This window comes from Oryza sativa, chromosome 11 (genome assembly GCF_034140825.1).
Source record: "Oryza sativa Japonica Group chromosome 11, ASM3414082v1".
In the NCBI taxonomy this organism is placed as follows: Eukaryota; Viridiplantae; Streptophyta; class Magnoliopsida; order Poales; family Poaceae; genus Oryza; species Oryza sativa.
Genome location: NC_089045.1, coordinates 27,052,463 through 27,074,402, shown reverse-complemented (window position 1 = coordinate 27,074,402; position 21,940 = coordinate 27,052,463). Strand labels below are relative to the sequence as shown.

Sequence of the window (21,940 nt, the reverse complement as noted above, 5' to 3'; positions counted from 1 at the left end):
ATTGATACACAGGACCATGTTGGGCAAATGGAAATGTTTTTTTTTTTGACTGGAGGCAAATGGAAATGTTGGGAGTACAAGGGGTAAATTAGTGATATCACACATTGATTTTTGCATGTGGAAGTACTAGTTGGCAGTATTTGCATGTTCAAAACCATAATGACCATTATGACAAAGTGAAGCTGAAGCATTAACCTTGACAGTTTGTAGGCAACCTAATTAATCTGGTCTCTGCATCTAACTGGATACATGCAGCATTTTTAAGTTGGGGAGCTTAGCCTCTCAAACAATCCAATCTGAAAGTCGCTTCTATGGAGATTTGAACTCATTTTTAAGTTGGGAACTTAGCTCCTCAAATAACCCAATCTGAAATTCGCTCCTATAGAGATTTGAACTCAACACCTTGGATACTACTCAAGTTACTGTAACTATTAGACTACATACCCTTTCACTAATAATTAACCTAGCTAGCTGCACTTTTGATGCCTCTCTCACATGTACGTGGAATTTCAATGCTTAGATCTTTGCAAGATTTGTGATCATTGAAGAAGATTGCGGTATGTACCATTGCAAACTTGTAAGTTCCTTACATAATTAATTCCCATTGCCTAGAGATTTTTGATCTGTAGTTATTATTAATCGAACCAGCGAACTCGAGAAAGGTGTGTAAGTATCATATATAGTACTATCTCTTCATCGGCAGGCGCCGATGCTGTCTCCAGTGCGCTTCCGCAGTCCAATTGAGCCATCTCCGTGGATTAGCATACTCGCAGCAAGGTGGTTGCAAACATACGCAGTGTAGTAGATATCCACCGCGATAGTTACCAACACTGGCACTGCGCTGTACCAATGCCATCAAAAAATCGAGTTGCCTACTCCCTGCTAGTTTAATTCCCATATGAATTTGGCAGTGTTGGGGCATGCTGCCATAGGAAATATGATGATGGTGCCGCGTTAAGGGTCATTCGAGTTCATGCCTTAGACTGGGTGGGACAGGGATGTAAGCATTCTATACTGAGGATCGAGGATGGTTTACATTTTCGGTTTGGTAATTTCGCCCCATTCTGGCAAAATATACTGGCTGAAACTTTCAGGGTTTTTTTTCCCAACTTTTTGTGGATTTGATCAAAGTTTATTTAAATATAGTCAAATTTTCAAATAATTTCGTGCAAAAAAAGAGTAAATTTCAGAAATTTCAGTGCCTCAAAATCATTTTGGCCCAAAACAAAATTGGAATACCTAATACCAACACTACTGGAGAAGGGATATCACATTAGTCCCGGTTCGAATATCTATAGCGCCAGTTCAAAAGCTCAATGGCACTTTATAATCTTTAATCCCGGTTGCTGTTACCAACCAAGACTAAAGATCATTGTTAGTCCCGATTCAATAGCTGTCAGCCCGTGTCAAGCCCCCCAACAATCTTTAGTCCTGGTTGGTATCACCAACCGGGACTAAAGATCATATATTTCGGGACTAAATATCTCTCTCCCACGTCCTTGTCCTCTATTGATCTCCACACACGTCGAATAAATGAAATTCCTCTCTCGCTCGCTCTGGTCTTCTCGCCTCTCTCGCATATCTCTCTCTCCCACAGCAGCCGGCCGGGAGAAGCAGCGGTGATGGCCGCGGTCGGGCGGCAGCGGTGGAGCGACGGGAGCTTGATGGTGACGATGCGGCCATGCAACATGCGGGGGAAGAATTTATTTTTTGAGAATTTGTGATGATTTTTTTTGAGAATTTGCAATGTATTTGATATGTGATGTATTTTTTTTTAGAATTTGTGATGTATTTGATCTATGAATCTGTGATTTGTTATGTAGCGAGCACTTGATTTGGGGAAATCAATATGCAAGCAGTAAAATAAAAATAAAAAAAAAGAAAAAACCTAGTTGGTAACACCAATCGGGACTAAAAATGAATCTTTAGTCCCGGTTATTTCAACTGAGACATCCCGGTATCGGGGTCCCAGTTTACAACCCAGGACTAAAGGGGGTTACAAACATGACTAAAAGATGAGTTCCCCAGCAGTGCATGAATTGTTGGTAGCTAGACTACTGCGTCGACAGAGTCTGTGAATGATGTTGTAAATGATGTGTTGCTGATGCCTCTCATTCTTATCCTGACACTGATCAACATCAGAGGAACTAAGTGACAAAGGGTTGAAGTAAGATAGGAACATGAGGTTATTTCTCACTGCCTAAAAAGATAGAAGATATGGAAGACCAGAATGAAATGGAACGTTGGGGGAAAATATATAAAATAGTTAAAGGAGAAGGTAGCTAGTGGAGGCAATAACATTTTTTGAATACCAGTAGGTGTGTCTGGTGTCACTCATAATTGAAAGAAGCTATAGCTAATCAGAGCAGGTGTTTTCTTGAAGCTTGTTTAATGCAAATTAATGGAAAAATGGGACTGATAACTTTATAACTAAGGAGAATCACATAGTGATGTTCTGTCCATGCATGTACATGTACAGATGTAGTTACAAAGGGATCAAATTGGCCCAATCTACCCACGCAACCATTTTTTATCTGAACAGTTTGCATCAAAAACTTCTCGAGCATCGAGGGATGGTATGCTAGATTTAATTTTCATGATCAAAACATGAAAAACTGCAAATTTGTAAATTTTGAATGAGTGTAGTGTATTCAACCGTACGAAAGAGATACAGTGGGTGGAATTAGCAAGGTCGCATGCTACCTTACGCACCGTTGCTGGACTGCATCGATCGAGTACATCGAGTATCCTGTAAATGTTGTGTTCCTGATGCCACCCATTCCTATCATGATTCATGACACTGCTCAATTTGAGAAACGAGGGGGAAAGGAGGAAGTATGTATGACAAAAACAGTTCTGATATTAATTTCTCAGAATGCAATGGAACATTGCACGAAAATAAATAAAATGTATTTAAAGGAGAAGGTGTAGTAGAGGCAATAACAACTTTTGCATATCAGTAGGTGTATCTGGTGTCACTGATAATTGAAAGATGTCAGCGCTGCTAACCGGGCAGATCAGCTTCTTTTTTTGCTCTGACATGCATCACGCACGTTGCAATAGGTTATGTGAAAAAACATTCCTTTTTCTTTCTTCAGGTTTGAATCATGAAAGCTACATCATAAATTTCGATCGTGTTCCACGAGATTTCAATTAGATGGAGTGTACTTTTTTTCGAGGAAGATGTAGTATAACAGTGTGAAAACCAAAGAAAAAATAATAAATAAAAAATTACAGAGGCTCTGGTGCAAAAATGAGTGTCTTGTATTTTACATGCTGTGTATTGCAATTCACCCGGTACTTCAGCACACTGTAAAAAAATACCCTGTGCCACATACCGTGCAAATTAATTAGTTGTGCCTGATTAACGCAATATGTATTAATTGTACTATACTCTAGCACATTTGAGTGTTCAATATTGGATATTATAACAATGTTAAATTTTCAAATAATTTTGTCCAAAAAAGTTTTGAACATCCTGAATTTTCGGGACCCCGAAATTGTGAAATTTTATTCAAAAACGAAAGTGCAAACACTGTGCTGATCAGCCTGTTGGATTGGTAAGACTAAACTAACTCTAATTTTGTTCTCTTCAGCCAACCCAGATAGAGTCCCATCCTAGCCGGGAGTAAAATTTGATGGATCTAGGTTCTCTACTACTCCCTCCATTTCGAAATGTTTGACGCCGTTGACTTTTTTAAATATGTTTGACCGTTCGTTTTATTCAAAAAATTTAAGTAATTACTAATTATTTTCCTATCATTTGATTCATTGTTAAATATATTTTTATGTAGGTATATAATTTTACATATTTCACAAAAGTTTTTAAATAAGACGAACGGTCAAACATGTGCTAAAAAGTTAACGGTGTCAAACATTTCGAAACGGAGGGAGTAGATATAAGTTGCACATTTTCCCCAACTCAACTGCATCCTGATAACTCAACACACATCAAGAGTCTATGAGTTGGTTGCCACCGAGGCATCGACCGTGCCATAGTCCTTCATTTCTCCGAGATGCCTCCCATTTCCATTTGCCCTTACCTACTAGCTTCGTACTAACCTGTTAATTAGAAATTGCTCCTAGCTATAGCCATCTAAGTATTAGTTCATATATATGTGAAATTATTAGCAACTCACTTGCCAAGTTTACTAGTCAATTCTCTGCTCCTGTTGGGACAAATTCCAACTAGTGCATTCAACGCGAATTCTGCCCTTAATCGTGAGCAGTGTTATGCATTTATACTAGGTATACAAGAGGAAATTATATTTTTGCCCCTATCTCTTGGACTAATCTAAGGTGGCTGCCCGGTGGGCCAGCCCTCGGGCTCCTAGTAATATCCTCCGTGACAGGGACGGCTGTGCTCGTACAACGGCACCTGACAGGAGCGTGTCGTAGGAAAAACGGCGTGAACCGCTTCCTACGAAACCGCGATCACAGTACCAGTCCCAGGACATAGTGCTGGTACCCACGGTGACAAATATGAATCATTGCAAATCCTTAAAATAAATAGAGGACTTATTTACCTTAACTTAGGTTGCAGCTCAGGACAGCCTGAGAATACAAACGAAGACACAGACGAGGAAACACCAGCAACAGCAACAACAGCGGAACCAACGGTCTAACACCCAACACTACAGGCGACGGCTGGGAACCAGGACGAAACCCTATTCTTCAATTCACTTCATCTTTAGCTTCAGGACGGAGGAACTATATATATTTATATAGAGCAAGGGTGAGTACTTTCGTACTCAGCAAGTCACGGGAACTTAGGTGTTTAATGCAAGCTTGGAAGAGAGACAAGGTTGTTTTGCAAATCCTTTGTTTGAAATCATTTTTGAAATCACTAAGTGATTTATTTCTTTTTAAGTTTGGGTCGAAAAGGAGACTTGCGTCTCGATTCGACTTAAGAGATGCTTTTCAACAACTCAAATGGTAATGTACCGACCTCCCGGGTCAGATCATTACTTATCGGCTCCCAGAGCCATTTCACTTGATTAAGCGGCTCCCAGATCCTTTTTCATCTGATTAGGCGGCTGCCAGAGCCTTTTTCATTTTTGCAGACTCCCAGAGTCCAGCTGCCCAGCAGCAAAGCAATCCGCTTCCACTCGGTCAGCCTAGTCTATGATGCCCGCAGACATCCCGAATCACACAGATTCGTTTCTGACCACTCAGGTCATCCATCTGCCACATAGGCTAATTCTGGTTACGATTCCCAATCCACAACAACTCTTCACAAAGCACAGGCAAACAAATCTACGCAACGGGAACCACCTCACATCCGCCCATGACCGTGGGCACGGCTGTTCGAACAGTTAGTTAACCTCTGCAGAGGGGTACACTTTACCCACAAGACACGAACTTACTCCAGACACTGGCCGGTGTCAGAGGTTCGTGACAAAGCCTTTCCCAAGCCGACCCAGGGTTACCTCATGCCACATAGAAGGATCAAATCCTCAGATAAATATAGACCATTTTAGGCATTCACAAATCAACTCCAACCACCTTGATCGGTAAGAGAGCAAGCTTCTCGTCCTTGCCTTACCAGGAACTCGGTTTGTCCTGACCCCGCCCCGGCGTTCCCAACTATTGGCATGCGAGGTTTCCCTGAACCGACTAGTTACTTAGCCAGGGTGTCCCATTCCATCTTGTGGTTGCACTTTGATTATGTTCGATGAGTTTCCCACAGGAATCGGTCCTTATATGCGAATACAGGACAGTGCCACATAGGCACAACCCCCGCATCGCGAGTTTTCACAATTCATTTTATTTTCAAACACACCGACACCACATGTCAGATTTTGAAGGCTTCACAAACCCATTTCCCAAGTTTTCGATAATCAACGGTGTATGTGGGATATTAGGTATACGCGCTCAGAGAGCACGGATACCGAAGTACCACAAGGGTGGAGCGACAAGGAATCAGGATAGTACAGCCTACAAGAATTAGTGCGACTACTGGGTAGGTCCGTCGGTTTGGCACACAAACCGAGGCCAAGCAAATTAAGTGTGTGATTCTAATAATGCAAGTTGCAAACAAAATAATAATGATTTTCCAATTATAGGAGCAATTGGACAAAGGGTGACTTGCCTTGCTCAAAGTCTTCACTGAGCTTCTCGAATCTTCGAGAAATCCACGATCGACGAAAATCCGGTAACCGCAACTATACGCAAACAATCGAAAACCTAGACAAAAGACCAAGAAAAAGACCCTATTTAGACTAAATAATAGTGCCATTAAATAGATCTCAATTTACGGAATTACTGGAAGAGGAATGGAGTCAATCGGACGAGCGGTTGAGGAGATATGGATTTCCTAAGATTATTTGGATTTTCTGTCTAAAGGAAAAGGATTTATCAAATCCTTTGGAAAAGAAAAGGAAGGAGGGATGTCATTTAGACTTACTCGGGCGGCTTAGGCGCGGCCCAAGGGGTCATGCGCAGCGCGGTCAGGCCATTGGGCCGGCGCGGGCGCGGGTGGTCGGCCCATTAGGGGCGCGCGGGAGGGGGAGGCCGACCGGTGGACCGGGTGCACCTCGCGGGGTCCCGGGTGGGGCCCGCTTGTCGGTGACTAGGTTCACTGAGGGAAGGGCTCACGGGAGGGGCGGCGATAGGGTTTGGTGGACGCGGTTTGGGCGCGTGCGCCGGGTGGAGCGAGGCGCGATGGGCCCACGTGTAGCCGCATGGCTCACCGTGGTCTGCGCACGCACGTAGGGGGAAGCGAGGCTGGCCGGTTTGACTCGGTCTAGCCGAGTTGGCACCGACGTGGCGCCTACGCAGCGGCCACGCGGGCCGGCGAGAGGAGGAAGAAAGGGGGCGCGGCCGAATGGACGGCGGACGGCGTCCGAGTTCACCCGAGCTTGTCGCGACGATTCGAGAGGGAGGGAGCACACCGGAATAATGAGACGGAGGAGATAAAGTGCGCCACCGGCTCGGATTCACCGAAGGGAGACCGGCGACGACGAATCGCGGCGGCGCTCGCCGGCGGTGAGAAAAGGGGCAAACGGCGGAGGGGCGACGAGGATTCAATTAGAGGCGGTGGAAGCATCTCCGGGGTTCAAGGAGTCCGTTTCCGGCGTCCGATGGGGCAGAAGAGCACCAAGGAGGGCTGGCGACGAGCGGCGGCCTCCGGGAGCGGGCGGCAACGGCGGCGAGGCCATGCTGGGCGGCGGCGGGTCTAGGGGCGGCGTCTACGCGTGTTCGGGAGTGCCACTGAGCTATCACGCAGACTAGAGGGGGCGACGGAGAGCGAGGAAGGGGAACGGGAGGAGGCACTATAGAGCCGGGCGGGCAGTGATGGGCGGTCGAAGGCGCGGGGCGAGTTCTCCGGCCTTGGGCTGGGGAAGGGGAAGAAGAAGGGTGGCCGGAGTCCTCTTCGGCTCCTCGCGCACACGCCGGCTTCACCAGCACGCGCGACGGCGAAGGGAGGCGAGGTCGACAGCTGCAAGGTGGCAACAAAGGCGCGGCGGCGGTGGAAGAGAGATGCCGAGAGAGAATGAGATGGGGAGGCTCGGCCTGGGCTTTATAGATGGAGAAGAGGCGGTTTGGGAGGGGGAACCGACATAGGCGGTCAAGGATGCAAGGACGACGAGCTGGCGTGGTCAAGGTGGTGGCAGGCGGTGACGCCGATGGTGGTCGGGCAAAAGGAAAAAGGTGGAGAAGAAAGGGAGCTCTGCTCCTTCCTGTTTCGGGATAAAGGAAAGGGAGAGGGAGCGAGGCCGAGGGCTCTGCCTCCCTCCCTTGGACGCATGCGCACAGGCGGGGCTGGGCGACGCGTAGTCACGGGCGGCGTCAGGCTGACGCGGCGGCGACCGAGCGGCTGGCCTCGAGCGAGCGCGCGCGCGGGAACGAGCGGCACGGCCGAAAATCGAATGGCGGCAGCGGGAAAAATCGGCGATGGCGGCAGCGCTGGCATGGGAGAGAGAGAGATCGAACGAGAGAGAGAGAGAGAAACAGAGAGAGAGAGGAAGAAGACGAGAGAGCGAGAGAAACAGAGAGAGCGAGCGACGGCTCTCTCTCGGCTCGCATGCGTGCAACGCACGTGCGAGGGGGGAAGATGATGGGCTGGGAGGGGAGATGGGCCAGGGGAGGAAAACCGGTCTATCCAAAAATAGGGAGGTCAAGTAGACTTTTTTAAGGAGATAGATTTGGAGAGAATTTGAATTTGGGGGAAGGAGTTCAAAATAGGAATTTGGTTATTTTTGGAGTCAGGGCAAATATTTGGCAAGGATTCAAAGAGAGGGATTGAATTTTCGGAATTTGATTTGGAGACTTGAACTGGAAGAGAAATTTTGAGGAGGAGGATTTGATGTCGATGAGAGGGAACAACGGGATTTGAAATGAGATCTTGGCACGACTTAGACTCGCACACAAAGAACAAAAATTTTCGCAATTAGGATTTTGCCGAATTAGTTTTTAACGTCTCACGAAAAGTGGAGCGTTACAGCGGCGCCCCCAAAAACTCTGACCACCGCACGGGTAAAGCCGCGTTTCCCAGGTAGTGGCCTATGCAAGCCCGTCCCTGCCATGGCGCCAGAGGTGGTTGGTGGATATGTAGTGCGTATTTATTACTCCTCATTACACTTCAAGGATCTACAATGGCTTCTGGCACATGGCCTTCCCGGCCATCCATGATCCTAACCAACTCCGGAGTCCGGGATGGCCTCCGGAGTTCCGTTGTTTGCCGAAAGTCGATTGGCCCTTAATGGCTTGATATCCTCGGAGTCCTTGTTGGCCTCCAGCGGATCGATGGCCTCCAGAGACTCCGTGGGGCCCTGGAGACCATGTGGCCTCCGGAGGGGCTCCGTGACCCTACGGCGGCTGGCTGTCCTCCGGAGGCTCATCATGCCTCTGGAAGCCCATTAGCCTCTGGATGTTTAACAGCCCCGAGAGACTCAAATGACTTGGTTGCTTCTCCAGGGTAGGGGTGGCTCTGAACCGGAGGCTAGCTCCGTAAATCTGGAGCCATTCCCCCAACAGCTCCTACACTGTTTTCTCTCTTGCACCCATATGGATATATAATCATTTCTAGTTAATATTTTAGAGTGAAATAATGATTGCATATATATATATATATATATATATATATAATTTGTGGAAGGACTACTGACTTTGCCAGTGTATAATTCAAGAGCTAGTGAATTGACTTTGCTCACCCAATAGAACTTAATTTATAGAGCAATTTTATATTCCTTGAGGAATTTTATAGTCCTTGATTGTGTTGCTCCGCATTGAATATCTGAAGAAATAAGCTAACAAAAATTACTTTGGTTCACAGGATAAACATGGTCGGCCAACATAACAAAACTAATATTCTTCTTAATTTTGTTAACTTATTCCTTGAGATATTTAATGCGGAACAACACAATTATTCTTACTGCCTCCGTTCCAATATAAGTAAAGATGTGGGTTTTCGTTTCCAACGTTTGACCTTTTATCTTATTTGAAATTTATGATTAGTATTTTTTTATTAATACATGATAAAACATGAATAATACTTTATGTGAGACTGATTTTTTTTATTTTTTCATTAAATTTTTTCATAACAAACGGTCAAATGTTTAACACGAAAACCACGACTGCACTTATATTGGGACATATGTAATATCATATTGGACGTTCTCTCCTGTCTAATGCGGCAGATTAATTAGAGAGGTGATCATCAACAGTTTGCTAGGGCTCATAATCGAACCAGCATGCAGCTAGCTAGTTGTCACCTTGTGGTATGGAGAGTCCATCACTCAAAGTACATCCATCACAGTTGATACATCATATGATGTGAGAGCGCACGAGGAACTGCAGTCGTGTAGCTGCTACTGCGGCAAATTCTGCAAGCTGATCTGCTCTGAAGGCCGGTGGTCGACACACTCCACTTACTCTTTCTGCCATGCTGCTCCTCTAAATGTCACAGCATCAGCCAACATTTTTCCATCTGCCTCTCATTCCCAGTGCCACCCTTCTGTTTGAAAAATAAAATAAAATTTGGTACAACAGGCTGAACATGTAACACGAAATTTGCACCAATAAAAAACTTTTAGAAACTAATTAAAAAGTCTGTATCGAGCAAACATGCATCTACTAAATGTAGTACCCAGGGGAAACTAGAACATGTATATATATGAGCCTTTCTTAAATTTGGAGTTAGTTACACCTCAATTTGCTGGTGCAAGATCGAATGAAGTGTGGGCTGTGGCAGTTAATTGATAGAAAATTTATCTTTAGCGAGCGAAATGGTGTATATATGTGGTCAGGCAACCAATATAAGTCGACCATTAATTCCTGAGTTCCTGTCATTCTTTTAAGACAAAATTTGCTACAGGACACTGAAAGATTGCGGCCTTTGCTGTGAGACACCCGAAAATCATGTATTTACTCGTGGACACTGTAAAAAAGTGGTAATTAGCTGTTGGACACTCCTCCTATTATTTTATTATTTCCGGTCAAAATGGAGAGAGAAAGAGCTGTGTAAGTACCAAAATGCCCCTGGACACGTACTGTTCTTCCTCTCTCTCTTCTTTTCTTTTCCCCATTTCTCCTCGCGTCGGCGGCCGGCCTGAGCCAGGAGGGCTCGGCCACGGCGGGGTGGTGGCGGCGGCGGCAGCGCATCGCTGGGGCCGCTGACGGCAATGACGCACGGCGGCATCCTGGAGCACGGATGAGGTCTGCAATGTTTGGTCGGCAAAGCTTCCTCGCCTCCATGGTGCCACTGTAGCACAGCCCCACCCGCTCCAGCCCGGCTGCCTCCATCCGCGCTGACCACTGTCACGCCCACTCGTGCCGCTCCACCCGCTCCGCCCCCTCGCATGCCACCACGCTGCGGATCTCCATCCCGAGCAGCACGCGCTCCGCCGGCGCCGTCGTGCTCTGCTGCAGGCCGTCGAACAACGTCGCATAGTAGTTGAGCGTCGACGTCGATGCCGGGTGCGCCGCCATTACTGCTGCTGGGGAGTGAAGTGACAATGACGACAGCACGGACGCGTCGGGGCTCAATTGCAGCCGTGTGTTCAGCTCTCCCGTGAGCAGCTCGTTGAAGCTTCTCAGGCTAGAGCACGTGATGATCTGCTCCCATCGTCGACGGCGAGGAGGTGGTGCAGCAGGAGCACGATGCTCGGTTTGGTCGACACTAGAGCCGGAGTTCACTGCCGACGGTGACGACGCACGATGGCTCGGCCAGAGCGGAGCTCGGCGGCGGCGCAATGAGAAAGAGATGAACAGACAAAGAAAGGAAGAAGAACAGATAAAGAGAGATTGACAAGTGGGCCCATGGGCAAACTTGTCTTTAACCAAAGTTTCTCTCTCCATTTTGACCGGAAATAATAAAATAATGGGAGGAGTGTCCAGCAGCTAATTACCACTTTTTTCAGTGTCCATGAGCAAATACACAATCTTCAGGTGTCTCACAGCAAATGCCACAATCTTTTGGTGTCCTGTAGCAAATTTTGCCTTCTTTTAAATTAAAAAAAATATTGTCTGAGCATTTACAGGCCAGGTCGATCATCTACAAGACATACTCCCTCCATCCACAAAAGTTGCACCTATTTCACATTCGAGTTTTTTCAAATAAGTTATTCATATTTATAGTCTTTGTACATTCAAGACTTAAATGAAGAGATAAATTAAATGTTTTATTAGAACCCAAAGAGTCATCTAAAATACTCATTGGTTGCATGCTTACATTCATTCCTTGATTTTGTAACATCCAAGGTGATTTAATTTCTCCGTGGTCTTGGTGTCAAAAGTAACTTCTGTGGATGGAGGGAGTATTAATTAATTGTCGAAACTCTTAAAAGGAAGGCCGTATACCATCATTGGCATGCTCGAATTCTTTGAAGCTCTAGCCTAACGCCCTAACTAACTTCTACTGCTGCATATCAAATATTAGACCAGAGCACTCTTAACACATGAACTAAAATTTGTCGGCATGCTCAATATATCTTGTACATATGGATGAAAGCATACTATAGATGATAGAATTAGTCAAATGCTCTTTTTTACTTGTTTCTGAAGAACAGAAACGAGTGGCGGAGTCATAGGATCAAGCGAGGAGGGTCGAGAGTGAGATGTTGGGGAAGAATTTTATAAGTGGGTTCAAGGGTATTTTTGACCTTTCACACTGTTTATCTCTCCTATTCAGTCGGAAATTAATATTTGCGGTGTCCATTAGCAAATAACCACATTTTTTTGAGAGTGCATTTCCCCTGAAGATTGACTTTTGACGTGTCCTAGAGATAAAACCACAAAGTCACGTTATTGTATAGCAAAATTTGCCTAACAAGAAAGTCAATACAAGATTGGATCACCTTCTTTTGTCGAACTCGTAATTGGCAGTCGAATAATCTCTATGTGCTCTTTCACAGATTCCCCTCATTCCTATATTGGAAGTAAGCGGTGTGGTTAATTTGCCTCTTTCTTACGAAATTAGCAAGCCAGATAGTCCCCCCCTCCCCCTCAAATAGGAAAGTTTTTTTTTTTGAAGAAAAAACTAATTAAGGATGTGAACAAGGATATGGACCCATGAGTAGTTCACTCAAAAGATTGCATCTCTTCTCGCGCCTCCCTATATTCTTTTTTATCTCTATGTGGCCGACAAAAATTAGATGTACTTCTAGTTATATATATAGAGAAACATGGAGGGATATGAGTTAGACCAACAAACAAAAAGCATATAAGATATAACCATGTTAATGGTTGTGCAGCCTAGTATATGTGAATAATTGTGGTAATAATAAATGTCAATAGGACATGTCATATTAGGAGCAGGCCAATAGTTGATATAACTCTCCAAGACTGATTAATGTTTATATATTGGTAGTAACAATAATGCATGCATGCAAAGATAAATTCACTGTTGGCTCTAAATGTTTTTACGTCATCCACAACTAACCTTAGAGTCAATATGTAAAATAATCATCCCTCCACTCTGTCAAGTCATTAATGTTCGAGCCTACGTGGGTTTTTTTTTTATATCATCATTGATCGGAGTCCATATTATTGTACCTACTCTAATTAATGGTTTAACGTGACTACATATGTGTTGTCCAAGCCAACACACAATGTATGTATGATTCTTTAATGTCACCTAATATGAGAACTTGAATCCTATTATGAAAGTATATCACTACCAGAAACCGGACTAGGCCTGACGGCCAATTATTTAACTGACGTGTACAATGGCTCCTATCGCGAAAAATCTAATTTTCCTGACGAGCCTGTACTAACGTCAGAAAAATAGAATTTTCTTGACGAGGATTCACAACCTGTCACAATAATGCGATTTTTCTGACGTGAATGGAGCAGTAAGTGAAAATAATAGGTTTTGGTGGGAGTTAGGTGGGTAGCTATTTTCGCTTTGGCGCCAGATGGATGGATAGAGCGCCAAAAATATTGGTGTTTTGCGGGCACACATAAAAAAGAGAGAGAGAAAAAACCACTTCATTCACCACCCTGTCCAGAAGCCTCTTCACTTCTATCTAATCCTTCTCCTCTTCTCATCCCCTCCAGCCTCCTCTTCCTCTTACTCCAAATCTTTCAAATCCATCCAGCCTCTTCCTCTTCCCCACTCCAAATCCTTCAAATCCATCCAGCCTCTTCCTCTTCCCCACTCCAAATCATTCAAATCCACCCATGTAGGTTTCTCCCCTCGAATCCCCTTCATATTGCTGCTCTCCTGTGGCTAGGGTTTGCTCCAATGGTGGACTCGAAGATGTTGCCGCGTCGATCTGTGGCTGCAGCGCCTGTGGATTTGCTCCAAGTCCAGAGCTGAAGCTGCAGTCAATCCTTGCCTCATCTCCATCCAGATCAGGACCTAATCCCGGGACTCCGTCGACTCCTCTTGCTGCACTTGTTAAGCTGTAGGGAAGCAGGTACTTTTTTGTTTATTTTTAACGAACTCTGATAAAGCTTGCAGTTCTTAGGGATTTTCCTATGATTTGAGGCAATACTCCCATGGATCTGCTGGTTTTTTTTTCTCTAGAATTTCATTACAAGCTTTATACTGGTAGCATGGAATTTATCCTAAAGATCTTTAAATTTTGGCTGCTAGTTTGAATAAATCCCTCACTATTCGTAAGTATTAATTTCTTCAGCACTCTAAGCATGTCACTATCCTCCTGTCAATGAATGCTTTATTCTGTGATAATAGTAATTTTGTTGTTGTTTGGACTGTACAACATTTATGTTCCTATGAGAGAATAGTAATTTTAGCACAATTGAGCTTGTAGGCAGTGAATAAACTTTAAGCTTCATAAAAAGAGTGATTTTCTCTTAAAGGATGATACACCATCATCCTGGTGCATCTTAGTATAAGCATGACATACATATTTTTCTTGAAAGTTTCACCTTTACTATGCAAAATGGAACTGTAATGTTGGCTAATATTTACAGATTGTGTCGAACTCATCTGAAGTGCTGACAAGTTATTGCTTACCATCGTCTCATTGTCAATACCAAATCCGAGGTAACCAGGATTTTCAACTTACTTCACTGTAATATATTTTGTGCAGTAAGTGATAGAACAATAACAACCTTCACATGAACCTTTTCATTCTAAATGTTGATTATATTGTACATAATTTCTTTTTGTGCTATCCTTTGTGACGTGATTAATCAAGTAGATGATGTTATTTATGGTGTGATAAATAAGAGTGACATATATGCACGTTAAAATAATTTATTAAGAATTGAATCTGTTTTTAACCACAGAATGACAAGTCGTGAATGGATGTATAGTGGTTGGACACGTGGCAAAGCTCTCACTAATGAATGGATTGATAATACAACACAGTTCTTAAACCGTGCATTTTCTATGCAAGAAGTTGTTAAAGATGGTACTATTAAGTGTCCATGCGCCCAATGTCGGAATTATTTTAGGCACAAAAGGGATACAATAGAGTTGCACTTGTGCAAATACGGATATAAAGAGAACTATGGAATATGGACATCACATGGTGAGAGATCGGTGATAAATGACAATGATCCTGGGCCTTCATTAATAGATCATGAGGGATTTGGTGAATCTGATAGGATGGATAATATGTTGGTTGACTTAGCCAGTGCACAGCCACCAGAAAGTAGTGAAGAACCTGCACATTATGCTAAAGCATTCTATAGGATGGTTGCTAGTGCTGATGAATTGATCCATGAGAATACAACACATTCATGTCTCTCAGCTGTAGCTCGTTTGCTAGCTATGAAGTCACAGTATAACATGTCAGTTGCACATTATGATGATGTTTTAGGGATAATCCATGAATTCTTACCTCCTGAGTCTAAGTTGGCTAAGGACTTTTACCGTTCAAAAAAATTGCTAGAAGGTCTTGGTATGCCATATGTTAAAATTGATGTTTGTTACAACAACTGCATGCTTTATTACAAGGAAGATGAGCATAAAGAGAAGTGTGATTTCTGTGGTACTTCTCGTTATGAGAATGGCCAAAACAAAACCCCACGTAAAGTTTTGCGCTACCTGCCTATTAAAGATAGATTACAAAGGTTATATGCACATGAGGAGATAGCAAGATTATTGCAGTCCCATAGTCGCTCACAATCTGGTAACATGGTTCACCCATGTGATGGCGAGGCATGGCAACAATTTGATGAGGACTTTCAAGATTTTGCACAAGATCCAAGAAATGTTCGTCTTGCTTTAGCAACTGATGGGTTTACTCCATATAGTTTAGGTGCTGCTCCATACTATTGCTGGCCAGTATTTATAACTCCCTTAAATTTCCCTCCCGGTGTGTGTATGAGGCCCGAGTACACATTCCTTACCCTTGTCATCCCTGGACCAGAGCATCCAGGGAAAAAAATAAGTGTTCTAATGCAACCTTTAGTTGATGAACTTCTGAAGTTATGGGAGGGGGTAGAAACCTGGGATGCTTCACGCAAGCAAAACTTTACAATGAAGGCAATATTTCTATGGTCAATCCATGACTTTCCTGCCTATGGGATGTTTGCTGGGTGGAGCACCCATGGTCGTTTGGCATGTCCAATTTGTATGGGTGATTCTCAATCTTTTCAGCTCCGTAATGGTAGAAAGCCTTGTTGGTTTGATTGTCATAGACGCTTTCTACCCAACGAACATGAATTCAGAACTCAACTAAATGCATTTAGAAAGAACACATTTATGCTTGATGAGCCACCAAGGATTCTGACAGGAGAAGAAATTAAAGAAGAAATGTACGCGTGTGTGGATGATACGGAAAACTTTGGTAAAACACACCATTGGACTCATATAAGCTGTTTTTGGCAACTTCCATACTTTGATAAGCTGAAGCTGCGGCACAATATTGATTTGATGCACAATGAGAAAAATGTAGCTGAATCTATATGGAACACATGCTTTGACATACAAGATAAAACAAAGGATAATGTGAAGGCAAGGAAAGTTTTGGTTGAAATTTGTAGTCGTCCATTACTGCAATTAGTGTCAGAGGGTAATGGAAAATGGCATAAACCAGAGGCATCATTTTGTATTGATAGGGATGACAAAACAACAATTCTCAAATGGTTTCAAGAACTAAAGTTTCCTGATGGATATGCTGCCAATATTAGGCGTGGGGTTAACCTACTACAAAGAAAAATTTTTGGCCTAAAAAGTCATGACTACCATGCTTTCATGGAACGTTTGCTACTTGTTGCATTCCGTGGATTTATTCCAGAGAGTGTTTGGAAGTGTTTGGCAGAGCTCAGTTTTTTTTATAGGCAGTTATGTGCAAAAGAACTAAACAAGGATACCATCCGCTCTTTAGAAGAGAATGTAGCTGTTCTTATTTGCAAGTTGGAAAAAATATTCCCACCTGGTTTCTTTAATCCAATGCAACATCTCATCATACATCTTCCCTATGAAGCTCGACTTGGAGGTCCTGTCCAATTTCGTTGGAATTATCCATATGAGAGGTAAGACAAGAAGTAAAACATTAACTTGTTTTTGTAGAGTTTATTGACCCTAATGCATTTGGTCCTGCCATGTAGGTTTATCCAAAAACTTAGAAAGAAAGTGCGAAATAAAGCTCGAGTTGAGGGTTCCATTGTTGAGGCCTACCTAGTTGAGGAAACATCTAATTTTCTTTCACTCTATTTCAATCCTAAAGTTCGGTCTGCTAGAAACAAGATGCCTCGATATGATGATGGTAGCTCACAATTTGATAGTACATCCAACCTAGAAATATTTTAGTACTCTGGCCGGTATATTAGCCCACGGGGCTGCCATGCACTCACAATAGAAGAGTACAAGGCTGCTACCTTATACATATTGACAAACACACCAGAAATGGATGATTTCTTCAAGTACGTTTCAAATCTACTATGAGTCATTCATATATTTTTATGCCATAATTATAAATAAATTTATTAATGTAGTAAATATGATAAGGAACAATGGAAGAGCCGAATTTCACCAACACCAAATCAGTTGCGAGACTTGCGATTAAATGGATGGAAATCTGGTCGTGGCATTAGAAATGGGCCTAATTTCTTTGATTGGTTCAGAACTGAAGTATGACTCTAACCACTTGAGACATTGTCTTTCCTTCAATGTGCAATCAACTAAAACTAACACTAATATCTGTCATTTGCAGTGCATGAAGTCATCTAGTATACACAATGCTTTGCGTCAAATGTCATATGGTTTTTGAAGTACAGTTTCCACTTATGGAGTTTATGATATCAATGGATATAGGTTTCGTTCAGAGAAGTATGAGAGCAAGAAATCAGGGTTAACAACAACCAATAGTGGGGTGTGTGTGTCTTGTGTTGGCGAAAACAATGATGTGCTAGAGTACTATGGTATTATTAGTTGGGAAGGCAGCATGAACCTTGAATTGGTTTTGTTTGACTGTTATTGGTTTGACCCAACATCTACCGGTGTTCGACGTACTGACAATTTGGGTTTAGTTGAAATTAAGCACACGTCTAGGCTTTCAACTTTTGAACCATTTGTGATGGCTAGTCAAGTTACACAAGTATATTATTTGCCTTACCCATGCACTACAAGACGTGATCTATCATAATGGTGGGTTGTACATCATGTCAATCCACGGGGTTATGTCCAGAAAGCTGAGAACACAAATAATGATTCCAACCCAAATGATGATCAAACCCAAGATGTATCATTCTATCAAGAAGATGGATTGGAAGGCACTTTTATTATTGACCTTGGGGCTGACTTAGGAAATATGACTCCACCTATTTTGGATGAGATAACCAATGCAAAAGACTTAGAATTCCTAGAAAAGCAAATGCAGGCTGAAGATAATTACGATGAAGATGACAATGAAGATGAAGAAGAGGAAGAAGAAGAAGAAGAAGAAGAAGAAGAAGAAAAAGAAAATGATGAAGAAGATGAAGGGCCACAGCCCCCAGCTTATGATCCAAATGATTTTTAGTTTAAGCTATTGAGATTGAAATATCTATTGTATTTTGTGTCTGTTAATTTATTTATGCAGCTGCCAACTTTCATATGACTTTTTAAGCTTTAAGTACCTAAGGTCATTTTGTACTTTATAAAGGTTTTATATTAAGCACTGATGGATTATTATTTGTTTGAATGATTCCATGCTATGAAAATATATGCTATTATTCTTCTTTTTTTATGGACCGATGGTGCTCTTCTAAAACTAATAAATGGATATAACATTGCAAGAAATGAACGGCATTGATCGGAAGCGGCTTGCAAGACAGCAACAATGCAGGAACATCTCTACAAGGAGCAATGCTAGTGCTACTAATGCAAAAAACAGAGTCCCGGAAATGATTAATGGAGGTGGCAGTAGTAACTCCGGTGCTAACTCCTCCCAAAGACTTTGTGCTGGTAATAGTAGCAATACTGATAATGCCTCCCAAGCCACCAATATTGCTGGAAGTGGCATGAGCAGTGCGCCACCAAATAAAAGAGGGAGGAAGAAGGGCTCAAGAACTGCACTAAAAGTACCTCCGCGGGGTCGAAAGATCGCGCTGAAACCTCGGGGTGATGAGTAAGTATCTGCATTTCTAGAACCCTACAGATTTTCTACTAATGCTTATTACTTTGTTAACTGCTCCAATAAATTAGAGGCTGTCTTTATTTCTGTTCTGTAGAATTTATATTGTTCAAAGCCGATATGTTTGTGACGTGATAAATTGAGTAGCATACAAGTTCTTCAAATCTAATATGTGTATGTATACAAAAGCTCTGTACATGTGTTGTCTATGTTTTTCTCCTCTTAATGGAACAATTCTCACATGGGTGTTTTCTTTAGGCAATTTGAGTACGTAACATACCCTCTATTGAAATCAGACCCCAAATATGGTACACATATGGGAATTATTCTTAAACGAGAATACCCTGGCATTATTGAAGAGAAGGATGAGAATGGTGTAATCATCAGCAGCCGTCCAGCAACCTCATGGTTTGATTACTATGAAAAGGAAGACGACTCAGGAGTCACAAAGGCAGATAAGGTGAAGCAAGAATTTTGGGTAAGTCATTGTTAAAATGTCCTTCAAATTACATTGACAAGCAATTAAATTGCTATCTAATATATATTAACTTGGTACATGCAGAATGCATTCTGTGTCAGTGAGGCGGACAAGGTAGAGGCTGACCGTGTTTTGGAAAATTATGCAGCGAAATCAGTGAGGCAAATGATGTATCAGCTTTGTGTCGATTCTGTCAAGGTGTACCATGATAAAATTGGGGAGGAGATTGATGATGCATTAGCACGCCCAAAGGAACTTGAAGTTGATGAATATAAGGATGGCCCCGTTGATTGGTGCAGAGACAATGGATTTTCATACATTGCAGATTATTGGTGTACTGAAGAGTTCAAGGCAAAAAGAAAGAGAGGCCAACAAGCACGCCTTAATTCTGAGGATGTTGCCCAAAACCGAGGAGGTTCCCGGCCATTCACAGAGACACAACAATATATGGTACCATATCTTTTTAGCATGGTTTTTCATTAGTTTTATTCATAGGGTATTGCTCATCAAACCAATTATGTTTTAGGGAGTAAAATTTGGACCTGAGAAAGCTACAACACTAAACACTTTTAGTGCAATGAAGACTGGCTTTAAAAATATAGATAATGATGGAAATATTGGACCAATCCCAAGCCAGAAAGCACAAAAGCATGTGGTATGGTTTCTGCTTCTATTCTTTCCATTGAAGGAATGTTTTGTTTGGTACTAAATTCCAACCTTTTTGTAGACTGATTATTTAACAGGTCTTAGGGCTAAATATCCAGATGATTGGCAACAAAGAGACCTAGATGAGAATGTATTGTACAGCACCAATGGTGGCTTGCCACATGGTCGCGTACAGATAGCGAATGGAGCTGTTAGGAAGGCTAATATTTTGGCTGTGGCCAAATCAACAAATGTTCGACCTGCCAATTCAATTGCTTTCCAAAATATGGCTCGACAAAATGAACAACTACTCCGGGAGAATCAATACATGCGCAAAAAACAGGAACGAACTGACAAGTTGTTATTGGTATGAAGTTACAATAATACTTTTACTCTCAGTTTTACTCTCAGTTTTAGTTTTTAGTTTCTAAACCCAGTTGGCTACTTTTTAAATGTAGGCACTTTATGAAAAGTTGGGTGAACAAGTACCACAAGAATTGGACTGTCCAGTAGAAGAGGAAGATCCATTTGCACAGGTAAGCGGAGTTCAATTATTTTAGTTATTTACCTAAGTATTTTCTCCTATACTGCTGCGGTTACTCATAGATGAACTAGCTGAATATTTATATTGTGCCAGTACAATTTGGTTGCCCTATTGAAATAGCAAACTAATTTGCATTGGTATGTCAGAGTGAGAACAGACAATGCAGCACTTACAGTGAGGGATTGGGCTCATGTTGATTGTTGTAACAGTTGGCCTTGTAGTCACATTCTCAAATAATTGAGATGGTAAGACAAAATATATTATTTTAATTTGAGATGACTTGCATCTTGCACAAAACAGAAAATTGGTTTAGAAGGTTATAGTTACTCCAACATTTGTTCAATATAGTACAAAAGGATTGCATAGGAACTTTGATAGACCACTGTGTATTACTTATTGTTTCTTCTAGTTGCATCGGCATGCGTTTTCACTTTTCAGTACTGGTTAATTGGACTGAATTCTTATAAACTTCATTTCGAACTGCTGCAGGGAACAAGTTCTTCCCGTGTAGTCTCACAGCCAGTTGAGGACAATGGGAACAACAACAGCGATGGATATAACACCGCCTCTGGCAATGGTGGCAATAACAACAGCGACAACAACTGCAATGGCAATAATACTAGCAGTTTGAATGCCAATGATGGAAGCAACATCGGTGGGAACAACAACTCTGGTGGTTGTAATACTAGCACATCTTGATTGCCTCTCCATGATGCTACCACTCACTTCACTAACAGATCATGCAAGATGGGCTAAGGCTTTTGGATATACTGACTGTGGAGTTGTGTCATACTAATACTTTTGGATAGGTTGTATTTATGGTTCTAAACCTCGATAGAATGTGGGACTCCAAAATTAGTACTAAGTTTCTTACATAGTATCTTGGCCATGCAAACTCCACAAAGTGACACTTTTGTGTTATGTTCAAATGGTGAACTGGAACTACATTATACTGTTATGAGGGATCTATGTGTATCACTTGATCCATAAGTTAACGAAATATTGAACTTGAACTGGAGGTGTGTATGTGATCATGATGAATACTGGAAATGAGTACTTTTGCTATTGTACTGTGTATATTTGATTCATGCTTACGTTCTGGTAGGTTTTCTCCTGATGATTTGCGGCTAGTTGTCTAACTGTCAGGGAAATATATTTTCCTGACTGTCATAACCATCAGAAAAAACCACTGCAAAACTGTGACAGGGGAGACCATCAGCGATAGATGAATATCGATGACTGCTCACATCAACGTCAGGAAAAGTATCCCTGACGTGAGTACACGTCAGGAAAATT

At 42.5% G+C, this 21,940-nt stretch overlaps 1 protein-coding gene across 12 annotated transcripts; it reads left to right on the top strand.

Annotated features, from left to right (window-relative positions):
* Positions 1 to 13,433: 13,433 nt before the first annotated feature.
* On the top strand, positions 13,434 to 21,709 carry LOC9270452 (autonomous transposable element EN-1 mosaic protein). Of its 12 annotated transcripts, none has more exons than XM_015760242.3 (9): positions 13,434 to 13,862; positions 14,383 to 14,455; positions 18,641 to 18,971; positions 19,236 to 19,455; positions 19,540 to 19,905; positions 19,982 to 20,110; positions 20,183 to 20,467; positions 20,559 to 20,636; positions 21,134 to 21,709. In XM_015760242.3, exons 3-9 carry the CDS (start codon positions 18,643 to 18,645, stop codon positions 21,341 to 21,343), a joined length of 1,617 nt encoding a protein of 538 aa, XP_015615728.1. In that variant the 5' UTR covers positions 13,434 to 13,862; positions 14,383 to 14,455; positions 18,641 to 18,642; the 3' UTR covers positions 21,344 to 21,709. The 12 variants fall into 12 exon arrangements, 9 of the variants coding, with proteins under 9 accessions (XP_015615728.1, XP_025876852.1, XP_025876851.1 ...); XM_026021067.2 differs by having other exon boundaries at positions 17,577 to 18,971; XM_026021069.2 differs by lacking the exons at positions 13,434 to 13,862; positions 14,383 to 14,455 and adding exons at positions 16,696 to 16,896; positions 20,791 to 20,889 and having other exon boundaries at positions 21,134 to 21,275.
* The last annotated feature ends 231 nt before the right edge of the window (positions 21,710 to 21,940 follow it).